The 23,313-nt window shown below is 52.9% G+C and overlaps 2 protein-coding genes and 1 pseudogene across 12 annotated transcripts in view; 1 reads left to right on the top strand and 2 right to left on the bottom strand.

Moving 5' to 3' along the window:
- Positions 1-23,313, bottom strand: part of LOC309647598 (uncharacterized protein) — a 96,443-nt gene that overhangs the window by 52,219 nt on the left and 20,911 nt on the right. For 4 of the 10 annotated variants that reach the window (XR_014256177.1, XM_082435043.1, XM_082435044.1 and 1 more), the window contains exon 1: positions 948-1,057. The exons of 2 other annotated variants lie outside the window; for them this stretch is intronic. Coding sequence is in view for 5 of the 8 variants with exons in the window: in XM_082435043.1 (XP_082291169.1) it covers positions 948-1,028 (81 nt within the window). In the remaining 3 variants the exon portion in view is untranslated. Of the gene's footprint in view, positions 1-947; positions 1,087-23,313 lie in introns of those variants that run through there. 4 more of the 10 variants (XM_082435042.1, XM_082435041.1, XR_014256176.1 and 1 more) reach the window with 3 other exon arrangements.
- On the top strand, positions 11,146-15,226 carry LOC309646665 (thimet oligopeptidase-like; annotated as a pseudogene). The gene is made up of 9 exons: positions 11,146-11,330; positions 11,687-11,919; positions 12,120-12,495; positions 12,575-12,867; positions 13,294-13,319; positions 13,747-13,830; positions 13,956-14,084; positions 14,721-14,857; positions 15,071-15,226. The product of its transcript is annotated as a thimet oligopeptidase-like (transcript).
- On the bottom strand, positions 16,713-21,969 carry LOC309647618 (DNA (cytosine-5)-methyltransferase 1-like). The gene is made up of 3 exons (XM_082435130.1): positions 21,690-21,969; positions 21,281-21,500; positions 16,713-17,108 (listed from the first exon to the last, which is right to left on the bottom strand). The coding sequence occupies exons 1-3, from the start codon at positions 21,789-21,791 to the stop codon at positions 17,086-17,088; spliced, it is 345 nt and encodes a 114-aa protein (XP_082291256.1). The 5' UTR covers positions 21,792-21,969; the 3' UTR covers positions 16,713-17,085.

Here is a 23,313-nt window from a genome sequence, read left to right as displayed (position 1 = left end):
CCCACCTGCCCGGACACCCTGCATTTCTGGAATCACCGGACACCTGTGTAAATTTCGGTTTGGCGTGTCATTTTCCAAAGGCTGCTCAAGATCAGGGGACAGGATGCCTCCTCTCCGAGGGTCCAGCCAGCCCACCCACTAAAATTATGGGACACAATGCCTCCGTTCCAAGGGGCCTGCCAGCCCACCCACTCAAATTAGGGGAGACAACGCCTCCTCTCCAAGGGTCCAGCCAGCCCACCCACTAAAATTACAGGACACAATGCCTCCGTTCCAAGGGGCCTGCCAGCACACCCATTCAAATTAGGGGAGACAACGCCTCCTCTCCAAGGGTCCAGCCAGCCCACCCACTAAAATTACAGGACACAACGCCTCCGTTCCAAGGGGCTTGCCAGCCCACCCATTCAAATTAGGGGAGACAACGCCTCCTCTCCAAGGGTCCAGCCAGCCCACCCACTCAAGATCAGAGGGACAAAATGCCTAACTAAAACAAAACAAAACAAAAACACAAAAACACTGGAGAGAGGGAGGAAAGGGTGTCCTCAAAAATAAAAAAGCTAAGCACGTTGACAGCGCTAAGAATAAACTACCAGGAAAAGGAAACCCTACATGTCAGATCATAAAGTACGGAAGGGCAACCCCCCGGAAGTCCAGGCCCGGGGGGACCGGGGTCCCCAGCCCTACAGAGCCAACGGCAGCCCAGCTCGGGCGCCCCTCGGAAGCGCGGGGTCCCCGCGGCCGAGTCTGCGCCCCCGGCCAGCCCCGGCTCCCCTCTGCCCACCCTGCACGCGGGGGCTGGAAACGGCCGCGGAGAACTACGGTGGGGCGGGAAGGGGGGCTCCAAAGAGGGTCTGGCGACTCGAATCACTCCGTTTCTAAGTGGGCTCAGCGCGCGCCGTGGGGGAAGAGGGGCGGGGGTCCGGGAAGAGGGGACGGGTGTCACTCACGTAGACCGGCAGTGGCCACGGGTAGACGGCGGGCTCGGCCCCCACAGGTGACTCCAGCCTCAGCTCAAACTTCTCCCCCATGTCTTTGCGCGGCCCCCGCACCAGGCTAGTCTGGCGGTTGGGGGAGGGGCGGGGCAGGCGGGCGGGAGGGCGGGAGGCTGAGGGGAGGGGCCCTGGCCTGGGCCTCAGCCACCGCCGCCGCGCTCCCGTCCGACCCCCGGCTCCCTCTTTATGCTCACAGGCCCGGGGCCTCCAGCGCTGCCGCCAACTCAGGCCGGCGTGAGGCGAGCACAAGGAGCCGGGGCCAGGCTGAACCACTCACTTGCGGCGCGAGCGCCGCCCACCCCGTGGACTCCCCCGCACGCACGTACGCACGCACGCACGTACGCACGCACGCACGTCTTCGGCTGCCCCCGCCCACCCCCACCGTCCCGAAGTGGGGACTCGGGGAGACCCCTCGGGGCCTGGGGTGGCGGGTTCAATTCCCGCCCTTGACGTACCGTGACCACCCCCCCCCCCAATAAGACTTTAATTCCTCATTAAGTGTGACAGCCGGAATCCCGGCTTCTGTTCACAAAAATGCCGTGTATTTAGCCTATGCTAGGCACCAGACCCTGGACGCTCAGTACTGGCAAAAAAGGAAATGCCCTGCCCTCATGGCGCTGTCATTTTAATTGGAATAGTAGTGACAATGGTCAAGGGAGAAAATAAAGTGTCATCATCGCCACGGGGATGGTTACTCTCATGTGCGCACTGCGTGGGGACCCCGCAACCACAAACATTATTCCAGATGTGGCCAGGAAGGTATTTTTCAGAAGAGATGAACACTGAAATTGGTCCACTTTGCGTAAAGGAGATTGTCAATGCCGCGGCGTGGGTGGGCCTCATCCATCAGTTGAAGGACTGGAGAGAAAAATGAGGTTCCCTAGAAAGAGGGAACTGTTCCTCCAATGGCCTTGGGACATCAGCTCTTCCCTGTGTCTCCAGCCCAGAGTCCTGCCCTGACTTGCCTGCCTCACGGTCACATGAGTCAACTCCTTAAAACAAAACTATATATGTAAAAATACTGAATATATACAAGCCTATTAATTTGTATATGTGTGTATACATATTATATATATGTATACACATATGTTTATATGTGCGTGCGTTTGTAGTATATGTGTAAGTACTATATACAGTATACATACAAGCCTATATATTTGTGTGTATATATTGTATACATGTATGTATGTGTATATATATAGTATACATATTATAAATGTGAACATGCTGTATATATACACACACCCATATATTGATATATGGGTGTATATATACAGTATAGGTACACTGTATGTATGTATGTATACAGTGTATATTTATATATAGGTGTGTATATATGTTGTATACCTGTACGTGTGTATGTTTCTAAGTATTATATGTATATATGTATATACTATTGTATACACATTGCGTATGTATTTATATGTGTATGTACATGCGCATATTTACATATAGGTGTGTATGTGTGTGTATACATTGTATATATGTATGTGTATATATCTTATATATCTCATATATGTATGTATATATACGATGAATTTATATATAGAGTACATATATATTTTTATGCTATATGCTTTTATATGTAGGTGTATATGTGTTTCTATATGTATGTACATGTATGTATTGCATATATTATATGCGTATGTATGTATACTGTCTATATACACACCTAAATATCTTTGTATGTGTGTATACATGTATGATATATATGTACCTAGGTGTGTCTATTGCATATGTTATACGTATGTGTACATACTGTATATATACAAACTATGCATTTTATATCTGTGTATGTATAGTGTATATGCATGTGTGTATTCTATATATTATGTATATATGTGTATACATACTGTATATATACAAACTGCATTTTATATGTGTGTATATATGTATGTGTGTATTGCATATACTATATGTGTATATGTGTGTATCCATACTGCATATATACACAGCTGTATATTTTTGTATGCGTGTACATATGTACGTGTGTGTGTATATACACACCCACACCCTATGGATTCTGTTTGTCTGGAGAACCCTCACTGATACGGACACTTATGACAATTGAGTACCTGCTCTTTGCCAGCCAGGGAGCCAAAAGCTTGTCCTTTCGGTGTCTCCCTTAAGTGTCACAAGTCCCAGGAGGGAAGGGGATGCAGCTCCTACCAGTTGAGGTGCCTCAGGGTCAGAGAGGCGCACAGGGCGGGGGCTGGAGCCTGGTGGAGCCCAGGTGGAGTTCTAGCAGCAGTACAGCCTAGCAGTCCCACTTCCCCGGGTGCTTCTCACAAAGACGCCGAGGGAGAGACGGGATCTGAAGGAGGGGATGAGGAAGCTTCCGTGGGTCCGCAAGCCCAGACCAAGGCTGACTCGTCAAGGGTGTTAGAGGTCAGGACTGTGGTTACCCTGGGGGTGGGCTTACACAGAGCCATTCACATTCTGAAAAAGTATCCATTCTGCTCTTGTGTGTATGTTTACCCCCCTCCCCCAAATCTTTTAAAAGCAGATTCTCTTGGTTGCTGGGAACACACACGGGGAAGTTGTGTGTGAGGGGCTATGATCCAGGGGACAGGGAAGATAAGCCCCCCACTCGTAGGGCAGGAGTGGCTCAGCTTTGTGAGCTGAGGATGGCCCACGAGGTCCCAAAAAGAAGGGTCCCTGCTCCGTCCCTGCTCTGTGCACCCCATTCCCAGCCTGAGAAGCCCAGTGTCACCCCCCCCACACACACACACCAGGGAGGAGAGCCAGTCACCCTGGCTCCCAGGCTCCGGCTCCAAGGCTCCCAGCACTAGGAGCTATTTTCAGCTTTCATGCCCTGGGACACGGCCAGAGCTATTGTCTCCGGAGACTGTCTGTCTCTCGCCCGCCCTCCCTCCCTCCCTCCCTCCTCCGCTTCTTCCCCTCCCGCTCCATCTGTCCTCCCCTCCACCCTGCATTTCTACACAGGATGGCTCACAGACAGCTGCTCCCCGTGCCCACCTGCCACCATTCGAAGGATGTCAAAGCAAGCCCTGGGGACTTCCCCGGAGGCCCAGTGATTAAGACTCCGAGCTTCCACTGCAGGGGGCGCGGGTTCGATCCCTGGTCAGGGAAATAAGATCCCACGTGCCGCACGGCACGGCCAAAAAAAATAAATGAATAAAAAATAAAGTTATAGTGATGAAACAGCCCTAGTGGTGCAAGGATGGGACGTATAGCTCTATGGTATAGAATAAAGGTCCAGAAACAGATATATGAGAACTTGATATGACAGAAAGTGGGGAAATTAAGGAGTTTTCAATAAATGGCATTAGGACAATTGCATATCCATGTGGGAAAAAGTAAATTAGAAAAAAAAAAAAAAAAGCAAGCCCTGGTCAGGTGTGACCTTGGGCCCAGGGCCATTGGCACACGTTGTCATGTGGGACGTTCTTCCTTAGACTCCTCCCTCCCTCCTGTGTCACTGTCACTTCCTCCAGAACCTTCCTGGACTCCCCTCCACAAGCCCGGGGTGTGCCCTCACCCGACCTGGATCACCAGAATTCCAATCCCGGCCCACGCTTCCCCTCCAGGTAAAGAACTGTGCATGGTCAATAAGACCGTAGAGGTCATTGGCCATTGCTATTGCAGCTGGAATTGTTACTGTGTTTAGATAGGGTGACCAACACCCGCCCCCAGTTTGCCCAGGACCGCTCAGGTTTGAGCGCTGGAACTCTGGGGAAACCCTCAGTCCCGGGAAACCCCAGAAGGCTGGTCAGCCTATTTAGGACGGATGTTTCACTTGATCTCCCAACCCCCGAGAGCCAGAAAGGGAATCTCCCCCCTCCTTCCATTGTAACCTTCATTCATTCATCCACTCATCCCTTTATTCAACTCCTTTATTCAGCAAGTATTTATGAAGCATCTACTACACAGCAGACACTCTTCTAGGTGCTGGGGACATAACAGCATCCCTGTCCTCAAAGAGCTCACGTTCTAGCGAGGGCAGCAAACAGTAAACTGAGAAGGTGTGATTTATTACATGGGGATGATGTCTCGGAGACCACTGCAGGGCAGGGGAGGTGGGAGACGAAAAGGGCAGTTCTAAATGCAGGCGCTGACAGGATTGGGGCAGACCTTGCCCTGGGCCAGGCTGGTTGCTCCAACACAGCTGTCCTCGCCCAGGGCCAGCCCGCCCCCGCCTCACCCAGTTCTTCCGTGATGTGTGGGGAAAATCTGTGGTTGTCTCAACTGGGGGGGAGGGGCCCCTGGAATCAAATGGGTGTGGCCAGGGATGCTGCTAAACCCCACACAGTGCCCAGGAGGGGCCCTCAGCAGAGGATGACCCGCCCCGAATAACCCCAGTGCCGCGGGGGAGACCCTGCACTAATATTACTCAGACCCGCTGGTGCCCCCAGATTCCTGCACAGGCAGGGACTCTAACCGGGTCACCTCTGTATCCCGAGGTGACCTAGAGTGGGGCAGCCAGGAGGGCTGAGATGAGTATCGGGGGTGCAATGACAAATCTCTGTGCCCACTCTCCCCGCCGCACCCCAGGGGCGATGGCCTCTATCTCCTCCCTGTGCAGGTAGCTTTTCCCTGAGCCATTTCTTCTTGTCAAGGTCCCTGTCGCAGGTTGGGTTCCCCGAAGATGACGTTGAGAGCAAGGACTGGAGTGCAGGTGGTTGATGTGAGACGTGCAGGAACAGATACAGCTGCCATAGGGTCCCGCAATTCCACTCCTGGGCATAGATCCGGAGAAAACTCTAATTCAAAACTATACATACACCCCTGGGATTTCCCTGGTGGTCCAGTGGTTAAGACTCCGTGCTTCCAGTGCCGGGGGCATGGGTTCCATCTCTGGTCAGGGAACTAAGATCTCACATGCCGTGTGACAATAAAAGAAGAAAGAAAGAAAAAAGAAAGAAAGAGAGAAAGAGAGAAAGAGAGAGAGAAAGAAAGAAAGAAAGAGAGAGAGAGAGAGAAAGAAAGAAGAACGAAAGAAAGAAAGAAAGAAAGAAAGAAAGGATACATGCACCCCAATGTTCATTGCAGCCCTGTTTACAATAGCCAAGACATGGAAGCTACCTAAATGTCCACTGATGGATGAATGGATAAAGAAGATGTGGTATATATATACAATGGAATATTATTCAGCCATAAAAAGAATGAAATAGTGCTATTTGCAGCAACGTGGATGGACCTAGAGATTATCATACTAAGTGAAGTAAGTCAGAAGAGAAAGACAAATATCATATGATCTCACTTATACGTGAAATCTAAAATACGACACAAATGAACTCGTCTACGAAACAAAAACAGACTCACAGACATAGAGAACAGACTTGTGGTTGCCAAGGGGGAGAAACAGTGAGGGAGGGTTGGACGGGAGTTTGGGGTTAGCAGATGCAAACTATTAAATATAGGATGGATAAACTACAACGTCCTACTGTCTGGCACAGGGAACTATATTCAATATCCTGTGATAAGCCATAATGGAAAAGAAAAAAGTTTTATTTATAGGTTCTATCCCTAACTGAGCTGGCCCATCCCCTCCCATGGTTCTAAGTGCAGCCCGAGGCTGCAGACTTCCCACCGTGGTCTTCAGCTCCAGAGCAAGCCACCTGCAAACCACCCACATCTTCCCAGGGGCTGGCAACTCTCCTTTGCTACTGATTCCAAGACACATCCAGATAGCAAAAATGTGACCATGAAAAGAAATCCAGGCATGTTCAAATCAGGGAAATAACACTCTTATCTCTGTTCAGTACTCGCTTAATTGTAGAATAGCTTACAGTTACAAAAAAGTTGCCAAGATCTGTACAGAGTGTACAGAGTGCCGTGGACCCTGACCCAGCACCCCTATTTCCAACACGTTAGTACCTTAGTACGACATGTTTATCCAACTAAGGAACCAAGATGGATACATTGTTATTAACTAAAGTCCACACTTTATTAGAATTTCCCTAGTTTTCCCCTAACATCCTTTTTCTGTCCCAGTCTCCTCTGGGCTGTGACATTTCTCAGACGTCCCTGGGTTTTGATACCTTGAAAGTTTTGAGGAGGACTGGTCAGGTATTTTGTCCCTCAATTTGTTTGTCTGTTTGTTTTCTGATGTTTTCTTACGGTTGGTCTGGAGTTACGGGGTTTGGGGCGGAAGATCCAGACAGAGATAAAAATGCCATTCTCCTCAGGTCACATCAAGGATACACACCATCAACGGGACTTATGACAAACGATTTTACCCTTGATCACCTGGCCAGTATCGTCTTTTTTTTTTTTTTTTGCTGCGTTGGGTCTTCGTTGTGTGCGGGCTTCTGTAGTTGTGGCACGGGGGCTCAGTAGTTCTGGCTCCCAGGATCTAGAGTGCAGGGTCAATAGTTGTGGCCCACGGGCTTAGTTGATCTGCGGCACCTGGGATCTTCCCGGACCAGGGCTTGAACCTGTGTCCCATGCATTGGCAGGCGGATTCTTTTCTTTTCTTTTTTTCTTTTGCAACCAAAACTTTAATCCCAAGGATTCTCACAAAACATATTACAAATGACAGCATGAAAAAAAAAATTGCACAGTAACTCAAAGTTCAGCTCTACAATATACTCTTAATCTGGCAGGACATTGGTATCTTGATAATCTCAAATTTCCAAAAAATATTACAAAGAGCTATGTATTCATGTACAGCAATCACAGAGGGGACTTATGACCTAACTCAAAGGTAAACTAACTTCCTTGAAACTTCTGAGATTCTAAACTCCCTGGACAACCTCTTGTCCGGTGTGAAGACTAGTGGAATTTTTAAACCTCTAATCTAGGGTAAGGGGGCAGCTTTCATTTTTACCTGCTGGCTTGTGTTCACAGCACCTTTTAAAGACTGCTTGCTTAACTACAGCTGCATACCATATCCCAGCTACTGAAAGCCTTTTCAATGTTTGCCAGTGTTGTTTCCATAATAGTAAACATCACACTTTAGGTGGGCAGGAGTTAAGAGTTTTATTATCAGTCTAGGCAAGACCAAAAATTCAAAGCAAATTCAATTTTGCTTAGGGAACATTGTAAGGTAACAATTCTTCATATTACATGCCTCATAGGACCCATTTCAAACCACAGACAATGACACCTTTATGTGTCACTGTCCCAGGAGACAAACAAATGTGAACAACTAAAACATTTAAAAAGTGCACCAAGCTTCGGAAGTCTCAAACAAAACTTGAATGTTCTGTACATACTCCTGTCAAATGAAGCTATTGCCTGTACACCACTCCTCTTGCAAAGTGGTCTTCTATTTCCTTTCATTTCACCTAGATCGGCTAGGAGACCTAGAGAAAGATCGGGACGGCTTGTGATTTCTCTCCTGGGACAGTGATCTCTCTCTTCTCCTAGATCTAGAAAGGGACCTGCTCTGGCTGACGGAGAAGGCTCTCCATCTTGGAGATGTGTGGGAGGTGGAGGACTCCTCCTCCGATAATCATCTCGAGGGCGACGACCCCAAGAGGGAGGCGGTCACGATTTCGACTTCTCTTTTCCCCATTCGACAGGTGCACTCTTACTCGGCAGCCACATAGCGTCCTCCCATCTAGTTCTCGGACAGCATCGGCTGCATCTCGGGGATCTTCACATTCAACAAGAGCGAAGCCGGGAGGGTTTTTAGCAACCCACACACTTCAGAATGGTCCATAATAGCCTAAAGCTCGTTCCAATTCAGCCTTGTTACCACTGTTTCCAAGATTCCCTACATAAACTTTGCAGTCCAACGGACAGGAATCACGATGCAAGACCCTCGTGGCTCCTGGCTTCACGGGCCACAGGGTGGTCCCGGGTCTCTAGAATCTGGCAGCTGAATCTGCTCGCACAAGCTGTCCTGTGGGGATGCTTTTCCCCCTATGTGTCCACCCCGGGGCCCTGCTGTCTTGGCCCGGCCTCCCGGGTGAGAGGGTGAACCCCAGCTCCCTGGAGCAGACACTCAGAGCCCTGGTGACCGGACTCACGGCTGACGGGGCTGGAGCAGCGGCTGGACATGTGTGGCCAGCCTGGTGGTGTTTGACCCCATCTGCAGTTCCAGTTCCAGCTGAGAAAGAGCCTCCCTGTGTTATTTTCTCCTGGTTGTGTAAGGATCCGCGGTGTCATGTGACAGAAATGTAGATGGTGCGTTCTTTCTCTCTTTTCTCCCTGCTTCCTCTCCTCCCTCTCTGCCTCCCTCTCTCCCTGTCCCTCTTTCCCTGTTCCGCTCTCCCTCTACCTCTTTCCCTCTCCCTCTCTCTCTCTCTCCCTCGCCCTCTCTCCATCTGTCTCTTCCTCTCTCCCTCCCTCTCTCCCTCTCCCTCCCTCTCTTTCCTCTCCCTCTCACCCTCTCCCTCTCTCCCTCTCCCTCTCTCCCTCTTCCCTCTCTCTCTCTCCCTCTGCCTCTTTCCTCTGCCTCTTTCCTCTCCCTCTTTCCTCTCCCTCTTTCCTCTCCCTCTTCCCTCTCCTCTCTCCCTCTCTCCCTCCCCCTCTCTCCCTCCCTCTCTCCCTGTGCCTGTTTCCCTGTCCTTGTTTCCCTGTACCGCTGTGCCTCTACCTCTTTCCCTCTCCCTCCTTCTCCCTCTCCCTCCACCTCCTTCCCTCTCTGGAGAGGGAAGGAGGTGGAGGGAGAGGGAGAGAGAGCAGGAGAGGGAGGGGGAGAGGGAGAGAAAGGGGGGCAGAGGGAGAGAGGGAGGGGGAGGGAGAGGGAGAGAGAGAGACGTCTCGCCCTCCTTCCCTCTCCCTCCCTCGCCCTTTCCCTTCCTCTCTCCCTCGGCCTCTCCCTCTCCCTCTCTCCCTCTCCCTTGTCTCTGCCTCTTCCTCTGTCTCTCTGTCTCTGGGAGGGAGTGAGGGAGATGGAGAGACGGAGGGAGAGGGAGAGTTGGAGGGAGAGGGAGAGGGAGGAGAGGGAGTGAGGGAGAGGGAGAGAGGGAGGGAGAGAGGGATAGAGGGAGGGAGGGAGAGACGTCTTTGTCTTTCCCTCCCTCCCTCTATCCCTCTCTCCCTCTCCCCCCCTCCCTCCTTCTCCCCCCCCCCTCCTGCTCCCTCTCCCTCTCCCTCCACCTCCTTCCCTCTCCAGAGAGGGAAGGAGGTGGAGGGAGAGGGAGAGGGAGCACGAGAGGGAGAGAGGGAGAGAGGGAGAGAGGGAGGGAGAGAGGGAGAGGGAAAGAGGTAGAGGAAAAGAAAGAGCGGAACAGGGAAACAGGGACAGGGAAAGGGGGACAGGGAGAGAGGGAGAGGGAGAGCGGAGCAGGGAAACAGGGACAGGGAAAGAGGGAGGCAGAGAGGGAGAGGGAAACGGGGAGAGGGAGGGGGGACGGATAGAGGGAGAGGGAAAGAGAGAGAGGGAGAGAGGGACAGGGAAAGAGAGACAGGGATGGAGGGAGAGAGCGACAGGACAGGGCAAGAGGGACAGGGAGAGAGGGACGGAGAGAGGCAGAGGGAGAGATGGAGGGAGAGTGAGAGACAGGGAGGTAGAGGGAGGGAGAGAGGGAGACAGAGAGGGAGACAGGGAGAAGGGCTGATGGGGGCTCCCTCCCCATCCCATTCTCTGCCCACTGCTTTCTCTTTTTTCTGCTTCAACAAACACCAGGTGCCTTTTAGATCAGCCCTGAAGTCAACGTTGATGCTTGGACGGCCTGACCTCCCCGCTGCCTTCCAGCCCGGGACCACAGCTGGGAGATGAAGTTTGCAGGGCCCTGGGCGGCGGCAGCGGGCTGCACAGGCACCCCCTCTGATGCCCAATCTCTCCTCGTTTACGAGGCAGCCGCCAGCACCCCTCCCTGACTCCCCAAGATTTGGGGCCTTTTTAATATGTGTCGATAATGCCATGAGCTACTATTTAACTTTTCCACAAGGACCCATCTCCCGAAATGCAGTGGTTTTCAGCCTTGGCTGCACTAGAGAACCCCCAGGGAAGGGAGAGAAGTCTGTACCTCCCTCTCTCTCCCTCTCCCTCCGTATCTCCTTCTGGCTCTCTCCCTCTCCCTCTCCCTTTCCCTCTGGGGTGATGCCCGATGAGCTCAGATTCGCAGATGTTCCCCCCATCCCCTCTCTGTGCCTTGCGTGGGGTCTGGGCCTTCTCACTGTGGCCCGGGTAGAGCCTTGACTTTCAGACATCAGTTCCTGCAAGGACACTTGCGTTTGGTCCATACCGCGTGTGGCTGCAGCCTGTGCTTCTCCCGTTTAGCATCTTCAGTAGATGGGGGCTGTGCATGAGCCCTTCATCTTCCCCGCAGACACCACTGGTGCTTGCTCGGCCTCGCGGGTGATGCGGGGGGCACGGGGGACAGTCCTGTGTCCCCACCTTCTTGGGCTGCAGACAGGCCACGTTGGTCCTGTGGTGACTGGGGGCTCCCAGGAGAACCCCACCGCAGACCCGGAGAGGTGGCCCCAGAGAAGGTGGCGTACGCCTGGGGCCGGGCCTCACCAGCCAGCCACGGGCCACCTGTGGCAACAGGCCTCTCGCCATCCAGGGGCTGGGTGTTCGGGCGCCGTGGGGATGAGCTGCTGTCTGCACGGCAGCCGAGTTTGTATTGTTGAGCCCGGGGAGGCCCCTGGGTGGCTCCTGGAGAGCCTGGTCGCATTTCTTCCTGCCCTTGGCCTTAGAGCTCATCACGGTTCACGCCGTTTCTGGTTCCAAAAGGACCTGTGTTCATAAAGACCACGTGTTAGGACAGCACCAAAGTGTCTAGAAATCCGGGCCAGGAGGAGGACGGAGGGGGATTGGCTGTGCCCGCCAGTGGCCTGAGAGCCCTGCCCGCCCACAGAGACCTGGCCCGGGGCCTGTGGGGAGGGCGTGGCCCATGGTCCCCAGCGCTGGCTCTCTCTGGGTTCCAGGAGAACTGCGCGATCCTCGGGGAGCTGGTAAGGCTGCAGGCTCAGAAGTCCCGCCTGCTGGGGTTCAGCACGCGTGCCGACTCCGTGCTGGAGATGAACATGGCCAAGACCAGCCAGGTGGTGGCCACTTTCCTAGGTAACCCCACCTCCCCGAGTCCCAGTGGGGACAGGGGTCAGGCGGACCTTGACTGGACATGGTGCTGCCTGAGGCCCCACTGTGTCAGCCCTTGGGGGTCGCCTTCCCCAACCCTTCATTCTGCCTCGAGGGGCGTGGGGTGGGGGGCGGCTGGCGGGCTGCCACAGGGACATAGCCGAGCCTCTCCCCTCTGCCCGCAGATGAGCTGGCCCAGAAGCTGAAGCCCGTCGGGGAGCAGGAGCGGCCGTGATCCTGGAGCTAAAAAAGGCTAAGTGCCAGAGGCGGGGCCTGCACTTTGACAGGCCCATCAACGTCTAGGACCTGTGCTACTACATGAACCAGGGGGAGGAGACGCGCTGCCACGTGGACCAGTACCTGCTCAATGAGTCCTTCCCCATGCAGGTGGTCACGCGCGGGCGGCTGGGCATCTCCCAGGAGCTGCTAGGGCTGACCTTTGACCTGGAGAAAGGCACCAACATGTGTCACGAAGAAGAAGATGTGAGGCTCTACCTGGTCTGGGACGCGGCCTCGGGCAAGGTCATCCATCAGCAAGTTCTACCTGGACCTCTACCCTCGGTGCATGCGTCGGGGAACCTGTCGGCCGTGGGCCAGGGCTCCTCTGTGGAGGCGGGGCCTCACCCGCGTCCCTCCCCAGGGAAGGGAAGTCCGGGCACATGGCCTGCTTTGGCCTGCAGCCGGGCTGCCTGCAGCAGGATGGGAGGCGCCAGATCACCATCAAGGCCATGGTGGCCAACTTCACCAAGCCTACGCCCAACCCGCCCTCCCTGTTGCAGCATGATGAGCTGGAGACCTACTTCCATGAGTTCTGGCAAGCGATGCACCAGCTCCGCTCCCAGGAGGGTGCGGGCGAAGGGCTGCAGGCAGGGGGCGGGGAGGGCCCGGGCTCTCCCGTGGTCCTCAGGCAGGCCCTCGCCACGGGATTCTTCCGCTGATGTCACCCCGCACGTGGCGACGCCCTCGGTGTCAGTTTCCATCATCAAACCCCACGCACTGGGCGCATAAACAACGGAAGTGGATGTCCTCAAGACTCTGGAGGCTGGAAGTCCCAGATCAAGGAGTCAGGACTGGTTCCCTGCATGTTAAATACATGTATTCAAGAGTTGCCTTTAAAAAAGACAAAATAGAAGAAAGGAACGTTGCATGCAAGTCTGGTGACAGGCGGTGATGAGAACCAGAGGGTAGGCTCTGGGGCCGGGAGCACCGCGCCCTGTGAGGCCCTGGGGCTGCTGCCAGTCTCGGTGGAGGCTCAGCAAGTCCCAGTGACTTCCCAATGGGGGGGTCCCCAGCTAAGCATCTGGGCCCAGGACCCAGTGCTCGTTCAGTCTTCCTGCGGTCAGCCCTTCGTCCTGAGAGCGATGCTCTCACAGACTGCACCCGGAGTGCGTGGGGACAGTTTACTGAGCTGTGCAGCCGTCACTACTGCCCCATTCTGGAACACTTCCCTCACCCCAAAAATGTCCCTCATGCCCTTAGTTATCATTCCCTCCCCTCCCCTGCCCCTGACAACCAGGAACCCACTCTGACTCTGTGGATCTACCTGTTCTGGACGTTCCCCCTCAGTGGGGTCACACCCTGTGTGTCCTTCTGTGTCTGACTTCTCTCGCTGAGCATCGTGTTCTCAGGGTGCATCCACGTGGCAGTGAGTGTCAGGGCTTCACACCTTTGCGTGGCTGAGGGCCGGAAAAAAGACAAGCGAAAAGAAAGGCACATTGCCTGCGACTCTGGTGACAGCCGGTGATGAGAACCAGAGGGTAGGCTCTGGGGCCGGGAGCGCCGCGCCCTGTGAGGCCCTGGCGCTGCTGCCAGTTTCGGCAGGGCACGGGCAGCGCCGTCCCCCAGGAGCTGCTGAACAAGCTCATCAAGTCCCGGCTGGCCAACCCTGCAACCCCGGTGCAACCCCTGCAACCCCGGTGCAGCCGGGCCGAGGGAAAGGAAAGGGGCTCCCGGACCGCCCGGGTGGCAAGCGCGGCCTGGACACAGTGCCAGCCCCCCGTCTCCTTCCTCCCGCCCTCCAGGCCTCTTCAACCTGCGCCAGATTGTCCTGGCCAAGGTGGACCAGGCCCTGCACACGCAGACGTCCTCGGACCCGGCCCAGGACAATGCCCGCCTCTGCCAGGAGATCCTCGGGGTCCCAGCCATGCCAGGTAGCCAAGCGCGTGCTGGGCCCACCTTAGCGGTCGGTTGGCGGCTACTGCCCAGGTCAAGAGGATCCTCTGGTGGTGTGTGAAGGGGCACCGACTGACGGGCTCTGGCCGAGGCCCGCTGACCTCTGGCCTCTTCCTGCCTGGGTTCCTGGGCTGGTCCCTCCAGCTGTGGCCCGCGGAGTCCGAGGGTGGGGTGGGCGTATCTGCACGTGCTTTCTGGAGAGCCCGGAAGAGGCAGGAGAGGGCTTCATACCCCGGATGGAACGCGTCGACGAGGTTTGCCCGTGCGTGTCGGTGCGGAGACGCAGTTCACTCCCTCGTGAGCGCTTTAACCCGCGCTCTCCCCGTGCTGGAGGGCGAGCCCTGACTCATCCCTCGGAGCCTCGGGCAGCTGTCCTTGTGAGAGGCTTAGGGGTGAACCCTCGTGAGCTTCAGCAGAAAGTCGGCAAAGATTGATTTGTGTCCCTCCACTGAGTTGCCACCAAGGTCCCCGTTTCCTAGAAGTGTTGGGCCAATACTCCCTCTAGTGGCAGGGGACTCAGACAGGGCTGCTTTGAGGCCCCAAGCTCTGGGCTCTGGGGAAGGGGCACGGAGCGGCCAGGGGGCCGGGCAGGAGCCTCTCCGCGTGTGTCCCAGGGACCCACCTGCCTGCGACCTTCGGCCACCTGGCAGGAAGCTACGACGCCCAGTCCTATGGCTACCTGTGCAGCGAGGTGTACTCCGCGGACACGTTCCACACACGTTTCAAGCAGGAGGGCATCCTGAGTGGCAAGGTGAGAGGCCGGCCTGCCGTGCAGACCAACACGGAGGTCCTTGGCCTGGGCCTAGATGCTTGTGCCGCCCGCCTGGGCCTGCCAGGCTCTGAGGGCCCTGCCCTGGACCCCCTGCTCCCCTGCCCTTTGTTGAGTCACGGCAGAGGTGACCACACCCACACCCTCAGTGAAGGGGGTGCTCCACCCTCCTGCAGCCCCGCCCCCTCTCGGCAGGTTGCCATGGACTACAGAAGCTGCATTCTGAGGCCAGGGGGCTCCGAGGATGCCAAGGGCATGGTGAAGCTCTTCCTGGGTTGTGACCCCACGCAGGACGCCTTCCTCCTGAGCAAAGGGCTGCAGGTTGAGGGCTGCAAGCTGCCGGCCTGCTGACGGCACGGGGTTTTGCCCCCCCCAGGCGGGCCGGGTGCCTTAGCGCCCCGTCGGGGCGGGGGAGGGGCCGCGTGTCCTCCCAGCCCCTGAGTCCCCATCAGCCAACCTAGGCCAAAAGTCTCCACCTGGAAGTGTCTGGAGAGCCTGGCATCAAGGCTCCCCCTTGTTGCACTAATGCAATCCCTTCCTGGGGAGCTTTCCTGGTAACAAAACGGTTCTTTGAAAACGCAGCCATTAATAAAAAGACTCTACTCCTGGTCTCTGCCTGCCGTCCCTTCCACCACAGGAGTGGCATGGGGGCCGTCACACTGGGGGGAGTTCTGACCTTGGTCGGGGATCAGCCCTGGGGCCGTGGTGACGCGTCTGGGTCACTGGGAGACGGCTGAGCTGTGGGGTGAGTTCAGACGGGGATGGTGCCCCGCACCCCGGCCGGGCAGGCTCTCCAGTGAGGGGGTGTCAGTTTCCTGCCGGCCTCTCGCCCGTCACTGTTTGGCATCTCGGGGGCTGTGATTGGCTGGAGCTGGTTCTGGCAGTGGGCACAGCTGCGGGAAGCCCGGCTGTGGCTGTCCCTGTCCCCGTGTCCTGTCCTCCTGCTCACGGCCGGCCGGCTGGCTCCCTCTGGTCATCGGCAGCTGCTGAAGTCTGGACCACAGCAAGGGGCCGCCTTCCTGGGTCCTAGCGATTCTTCCCAAAGGCCTTAGGGATGTGTTTTGGTGGCAGTAGGAATTCAGAGAGGGTGCTGCACCACTGGAGCGGTAGGGTGGCTCTGGACCGTCCTGTGTGTCCTTCCCTGGCCTTTGAGCTCCTCGGGAGCCCTGCCTCCGGCCCTTCGTCCCCACAAAGGACGCCAGGCAGCGGAGAGAGGGCGCGAGTAGCGCACCGATCTTCTCCCCGTGGCCCAGGCGGGCAGGCCGTGCCACGCTCTGTCCTCCCCTCAGCCTGCCCGCCCGTTCTCACCCGCCCTAGGCCAGTCGGTTGTGGACCAGGCTGTGGTATCTGCCCTTCTGCAGACCCGGCTCAGCTCCCTGCACTCACTTCTGTGCCTTCTGTGCTCTGGGCTGGTCGCAGGCCCAGAGCCGGTGGGCAGGCACCCCGTGGCCGGGAGGGCTGTCCGTGTGAATTCCCTGGGGCTTGAAAAGGAGCACAGCCGGCCTTCCATCAGGCACCTCTCGATGGATATGGAAGGGGCGTGTCGGGGCCTGGGGGCTGCTCGTCTTCCCGTGCACCGAGCCCCCAGATGGTCCCCGTGCAAAATCCAGGTGTGGCGTTGGCACCCCAGCCGTGTGCCAGGCAGTCCGTGGCGGGCGCCACAGGCCTCAGGCTGGTGGGCCACAGGGTTCCCGAGTGGCAGGTCAGGACTGAGAGGGTGAGGCCTCTCCCTGGGTCCAGGGCCCAGCCTGACGCCGGCTGGAGGCCCCTCCACTCACCGCCCGCTCCCCCCAGCCCCTGCCCTCACGTGAGCCCCCAGGGCTGAGCTCAGGTGTTGGATGCCCAGGCTCCCCAGCAGCCCAGCCCGTTCCCAGTCCTCCGTGGTCACTGAAGGACTTGCAAGCAGGTTGCCCCACAGAGACTGCTGTTCTCCGAGCCCTGGGCAGGGGGCAGGGAGGACGGGCACAGGGCCCTGCAGGGGTGTGGGCGCCCGGGCAGCCGGAGCAGCTCCACACAGTAAGTAAGAGCATCTCACCAAAAACAGTGCGTTTCTCCAGCCGCCCCGGGACCTGAGCTCAGGTCCTGGGGCAGGAAGGGGCAGCAGTGCACCTCTTAGCTGTCACTGGGGGTCGACTGTGGCCCGGTGCCACCTCTTAGATCCTCCCCCGTCCCCTTCCGGGGTTGCGACCGGACCCCTGCCAATCGGGTTCTCACTCCTCCCCATCCCCTACGCCTGCTCCATGAAGGTGGAAGGAACACATTTTTAAAAAGGTTGGAGCCTGGGCTTCCCTGGTGGTGCAGTGGTTAAAAATCCGCCTGCCAATGCAGGGGACAAGGGTTCAAGCCCTGGTCCGGGAAGTTCCCACACGCCGCGGAACAATGAAGCCCGTGCGCCACAACTACTGAGCCTGCGCTCTAGAGCCCAAAAGCCACAACTACTGAGTCCTCGTGCCCCAACTACTGAAGCCCGCGCGCCTAGAGCCCGTGCTCCGCAACAAGGGAAGCCACAGCAATGAGAAGCCCACGCACCGCAACGAAGAGTAGCCCCCGCTCACCGCAACTGGAGAAAGCACGCACGCAGCAAGGAAGTCCCAACGCAGCCAAAAATAAATAAATAAATTCTTAAAAATCATATTAAATACCTATTAATGAGATTTTAAAAAACAGTCAGTCAGTTAGTTAGTTAATTGTGCCGGGTCTTAGTTGCCACAGGCCAGCTCCTTAGTTGTGGTAATGAGATATTTTAGATTCTTTTTTGTTCCTGAACAAAGGCCTCAGAATCCAGTATCTATTTGATAATGCTCACAGCATAGCTCAGCACGGAATAGCCACATTGTTTTTCTTTGGCTGCTATGTACCAAACAGCCTTTTGTACTCTTTTACCAAATGCATGTATTTAATACCTGTTTTAAAAAACATAGGGAGATCTCAAAACTTTAAATTGACTAAAGTAAGATTCTCTCCGTAGTACTACTTATTTGACCAACACCACCTGATAACACTGGTGTGGTGCACTGAGCCTTACTCTAGCATATCGGGATAAACCCTGTTTCGACAAGTGTTCATCCTCCAAGTCCCCAAGGCCTCTCACACACTGCCAGTGAAACTGCTTCCTGCTTGGGAAAGAGTGCCCCAGTTCGTTTCTTTAGAAGCTTGAAGGCTATGGAAGCCCTCCAAAAGGTTGGCAAAGAACAACTCTAAAACTGGCACATTTGTTTAAAAAAAAAAAAGACTTGTCAATATTACAAGAGCCAGCTTGCTTTCACTTGTGACACGTTTTCTTAGGAGGCAAGGGGTGTGGCCATGTGACTTGGACAAGCTGTTTCCCTCTGTCTCAGTGTCCCACCTGTGAGTGGGTAGTCTGACTAAACTTAATTACAGACATCTGAATAAGGATCATGAACAGTGGCATCTAATTTCCAAAATGAAAACAGGAGAATGAGTATGTCTTTTACAACAGGACGTCAAGTCTACCTCAAAGATATTGGTAGCCTTGAGTCCACTGCTTCTCACTGAGTGCAAGTGTGCCCCCCAGGGGACATCTGGGAAAGTCTGAAGGTGACTTTGGTTGTCACAACTGGGAGGAGAGAGAGGGAATGTTACGGGCACCTAGTGAGTAGAGGTCGGGACCTTGCTAAACACTCTACGATGCACAGGACTCACACACCACAGCAAAGGTTTATCTGGCCCCAAAAGTCAATGCCTTGGTTGAGAAACCCTGCCTTAGAGCAAACCACGGATACTCATCTTTAGCAGGTAACAGGGCATTTACTACCCACCTGTAAACCTACAGACTTCCCGACTTACACAGCTAATCCTGTGGCAGGAATGAAATAGATAGCGTGTGACCATCTGGTATTATCTAGGTTTGCCCCTCAAGTCACATGGGACAGTGCTAGAGACTGACATTTTCTATATTGGAGGTCTTTGGCAAGCCACCAGTTTTCTAACCTAAAAAGTCTAAGCAGCATTATTACAATACACATAATAACACGACAATTCTGCTTTTACAGAGAAATTAGATGTGGGAAAGGAGCTTATCTGACATCAGAAGCAAATGCTTTGAACACATCACATCTGCTGGTTCAAATCTTGACAGCTGGAGACGTAGGAAGGTAGACAGGAGAGAACAGACCAAAGTTACGGGCCTGCTGAGTCCTCGAGTCTAACCATAATACACTTCGTACTGCCCTGGGTCCAGGGATGTGTTCTAACACCCTCTCAGTCACTTACGGTCCATAGATAGACCAAGTATAAATTCACAGTTACCAGCAAGTGTACCAAAAAATGGCAGAGTTAAGAAACTTAAATGCGAGCCCTACCTGGTCTTTTTCTTCTTCATCGACAGAATCATCTGATTTTGCTCTTTCAGAGTCTTCTTCAGGTTTCCGTTTGGCAGGGCTGTCACACACAGTAAAGCCAACTGTTAGCTCACCAGACCCTAGACCTCCAGTGGGCACGAAACAACTCATATTCCTCCCTAGCAAGAGTACCCTCTCTTTGGAAAGATTCAGGGCATGGTCTCCTCTTCCCTCTGAGAAGCCCTTTTTGCCAGGACATTAAAAGAAGCTTCGAGCTTAATGTTTCTTTGGATGACAGGTTTAGAATACCACCATTTTGCAAACCTTAAGAAATAATGGATCTAGACTTTGATCAATGGCTGCTAGAATCACCGAAGAGACATTACATGCCTCTGATGGACAGCCCCATACCATCAATGAAGTCTCACAAAATAAAGCTGGAATCTGATCAAGACTCTAGACCTAACTACCAGTTTACAGAAAACTGGAGGCAAGGGAACACATTAACCACCAAAACGATGCAGTCAGCCAGACCTAGAAGCTATTAGAAAAAAGACCTATTTTCTTTAAATAAATGGCAAGAAAATAAGGAATCTATCACTTGAAAGGCTTAAGGAGCAAATCAACCAAACTCTGTTACACAAGGGGAAGAATGAACACTGCTATATATTTGTTAGTAAGGAACTGTTACACTTTGTAAGGCATGTTTTGTCTTCTTCAAAAGACTGTTTGCTAGATGTTAACAATTATAGCAAAATATGAATAAAAAACTTGTCAGAGAAAGATACCTTGTCATCTAGAAATATAGTATGTGTGGATAAGATGACATGTCCGATTTGTTTCAAAGTAATCCAACTGGGAGGATATGGGTGTGTATGGAGTTGTAATCCATTTGGAATAATTTTCACGTGGAGCATATGGGGGTATAGATGAAACAACAGCCAGGAGATGTTAACTGTTGACACTGGGTGATAGGTACACAGGGGTTCATTTTACTATCCTTGGTAATTCTGTGTATGTACATTTGAAGTTTCCTATGTTAAGAGTAAAAATGGATGAGATCTTCAGAAATGCTGTTCATGAATGTCTAATAACAGAATATCAAAAGGAAAACCGAAGCAACGTGGAAGTCAGAATTACTAAGTTACATCCTACTAATTTATATGTGTTTTACCAAAAACAGTTAGCCCCTAAAATGGGGGCTGTCCATTCATTATATACTGATCCTCTTGTGAAATGAGATGTGATGGTGGTCTGCCTGGTAGTTTGCCTCTAATCCTGGGGCTAGATGAGACTTCAGCTGCTTAAAGAAAAAGAAACAAAAAAGCCACTATGAATAAAGAGTTCACAGCCAAGGTACAGTTCTTCAGCATTACCAAGCTGGTGCAGAGACCAGGTTCTGAGGATTAAGTAACTTTCTCTTCTTATTCTAAGCAACCACCATCTTGATAAACTCATCAAATTAGCACCTGCCAGTTTGCTGGGCCATTTTAACACAAGCTCTTGTATGAGGGGCCCAACCCTGAGACGCACAAGGAAACAGAGCCTCCGTTTATTTCGTCAAAAGATGAAGTGGCCAAGCACCTGACCTGAGCTCAAGTCCCATGCTCTTTTTTAAAAAATTCCATAAGAGTTACTCTGACTACAAGTGGGGAAGGAGTCTAAGAATAAATGTTTAGCTTAAACAGGCATGTAACTTAGAAGTCATAAATATCAGCAGCTCCTGTTATCTTATACCTCATAAATTCAACCGCATTTGGGGATCTAATGCTCTATAACTTGGTTGAAGACAAAAATTTAAAGTATATATCTAAGCTAGTTAGAAGTATACACAAGAGGGAATTCCACGGCGGTCCAGTGGTTAAGACTCGGCACTCTCACTGCCGAGGGCCGGGGTTCGATCCCTGGTTGGAGAACTAAGATCGTACAAGCCGAGCAACACAGCCACACACCCCCCCCCAAAAAAAAGATACACAAAAAACAAGTACTGCCGGTGGAGGGGTTGTGTGTGTGGGGGGAACAGACAGACGCTATGGCGCCAAGTCTGTCCTCCCCTTAGGTGGTACCAGATTCCAAGGAGATCAAACGAGTCAAGCCCTCTTACAGTTTGTTTCTCCATCGGACTTGCTTCTCCTGGGCATGCAAAGTTTGGAAACAGGTTTGGGGGACTTCTTTTTCTCTGCTATTTCCGCTCTGCTCTCCTCACCACTTGTCTGGCTCCCGTTTTCTAGACAGCCATTCACTTCCCGACTGAAAGCATGCGCTCCGTTCTCCAAGGACAAATCTTTATTTAAAAGGGATCTGACTTTAGCCAGGTAGCCCTCCTACAGCAGGAAAGGATAATTTAAGTAGCAGTGAAGGTAAACAAGGGGCCATGAGAGAATAAGGAAACACATGCGCTTCCTTTATAACTACCAGGTAACAGGGAGAGGTGGGATTATTCTGCCTCCCTGGTCACAGACAAGTTACATGGGAGGAAACGTTTTCTAGCCGCCGGGATGCTGACGACTTACCTCTGATAATTCTTCTTTATGTAATTTGGTTTCCAAGTCACATAACTGATTCTTTATTTCTGTCTGCAGAAATTCATGCAAGAGATTCCATTTCTCCTTCATGCATTCTTAAGGGAAGGATATAGGTTTACAAGTCTCCACATTCCCAAGGTAGGAACCAATGGACTAATACACAAATAGTTACACTGCCTGGTCACATAACAATGACTGAATGGCAGGCAATGCTGAGTCGGCCAAAAAGAAAACGAAATATTCACAAGACATGTTCGTGATGTTTCCGTTAAGATCATATCGCACCATCTCCAGAGTGGCGAAAAATGGAAAGATTAGAGGTGAAACAGACACATAATAGAGTACTAGAACAAAACTGATTTTGAAAACCAGTGTGACCTGGATAAGTTATAATCCAGACTTGATGGTACGGAACCCAGACTGGGAAACTCGATGAGTTACCAAAAGCTAACCCATAATAGCCTATTAGTACAGCACATTAGACAGAAACATCCATGTTATCCTCAACTTTAGGGAAAAGAGAGCCAATTCCACTTAAATTTGTTTTTATGAACTACATAGTATCTGTCAAATGGTCACATTTGATCATATATTTTGTTAAGGTGGAGATTACCTTACCTTTTCTGTTAACTATCTCCTTCCAAATCTTTGAGCCTGCGGGAAGAAAAGGGAAGAAACAAACGCTTGTTCAGTAACATTGTCTACCTGTAAGAGTACCGCAGTTTAAAGAACTTTGGAAATAAGTTTAACATGAATGTTAGAAAACAATACAATGGTTTTCCCCTCCCCCAGTGTCTAGAATGCCCTACTGTAATGCCTGCACGTTAAGAAGTTATTTTCCATATGAATGAGGTCCCCCTTTTGGGGGGTGGTTTTCTGATGGTGGTAAGAGATGATATAGGAGCTCTAGAACAACAGTCTTCCTTTTTTTTTTTTTATAACGTTATTTTAAAGACACTGGGAAAGGGGAAGCAGGTCACACAGTTGGGTTCCTTCCCAAGCTAACTGACCTATAGGTGGTCTTCCTCCAGTTGGACCTGACAAGATTTCATAGAAGGACATACAGAGGTTCGAAAGAGTGGACCAGGGTGACAGGATGCTGTGGGGAACAGCCAGCTAACATTCCCAAAGGCCAGGATGGGGTGGTGGCAGCATTCTGAGGAGGAATATAGGAAAATGGAGGAGTCAAGGCATCTGGGGCAGCAGGGGGTGCCCACACACAAGAGAGATGAAGCTAGAAAAGTTGGCTGGCGCCTCACCCAAGAGCTCACCCTTGCAAATGTTTGTACCTAGTCATTCAGAAGTGCAGAACTGTCATGAGTTTAGCTGGAAAATCATGGTCTGTTTTGGTTCTTGAAGATGAGTATCTTGCCTCTTTGGAGAGGAAGGCAGCGAAAAGAAGAGAGGAACAAAACTAGAAGACACCGAGGAAATGGGGAGGCTGCCATTCCTAGCCTGGGCGCTGACTGTAGGCAGTTGGGTGCGAACAGGTCTAACCAGCTGGGCGAGCGTCCCTCAGCAGAGGGGCAGCACCCTGGGCAGGCGCTGGGCCTCCACCATCTACGGATCCTCCCCTCCAGCACCCAGGCTAGGTACTCAGTTACCAGCAGCC

Source organism: Balaenoptera physalus (assembly GCF_965194825.1).
Source record: "Balaenoptera physalus genome assembly, chromosome: 1".
NCBI lineage: Eukaryota > Metazoa > Chordata > Mammalia > Artiodactyla > Balaenopteridae > Balaenoptera > Balaenoptera physalus.
The sequence above is the reverse complement of the archived record's forward strand: the minus strand, read 5'-3'. Positions and strand labels throughout refer to the sequence as shown.

What these genes read in the sequence shown, in the direction of transcription:
- LOC309647618 (XM_082435130.1), bottom strand. Translation starts at nt 21,791, where the DNA reads ATGAAGGAGAAATGGAATCTCTTGCATGAATTTCTGCAGACAGAAATA. An exon ending in ATAAAGAAGAATTATCAGAG is followed by an intron (nt 21,501 to 21,689) that starts GTAAGTCGTCAG and finishes TTCCTGCTGTAG; the next exon opens with GAGGGCTACCTGGCTAAAGT. An exon ending in GTCCGATGGAGAAACAAACT is followed by an intron (nt 17,109 to 21,280) that starts GTAAGAGGGCTT and finishes TTCATGGAGCAG; the next exon opens with GCGTAGGGGATGGGGAGGAG.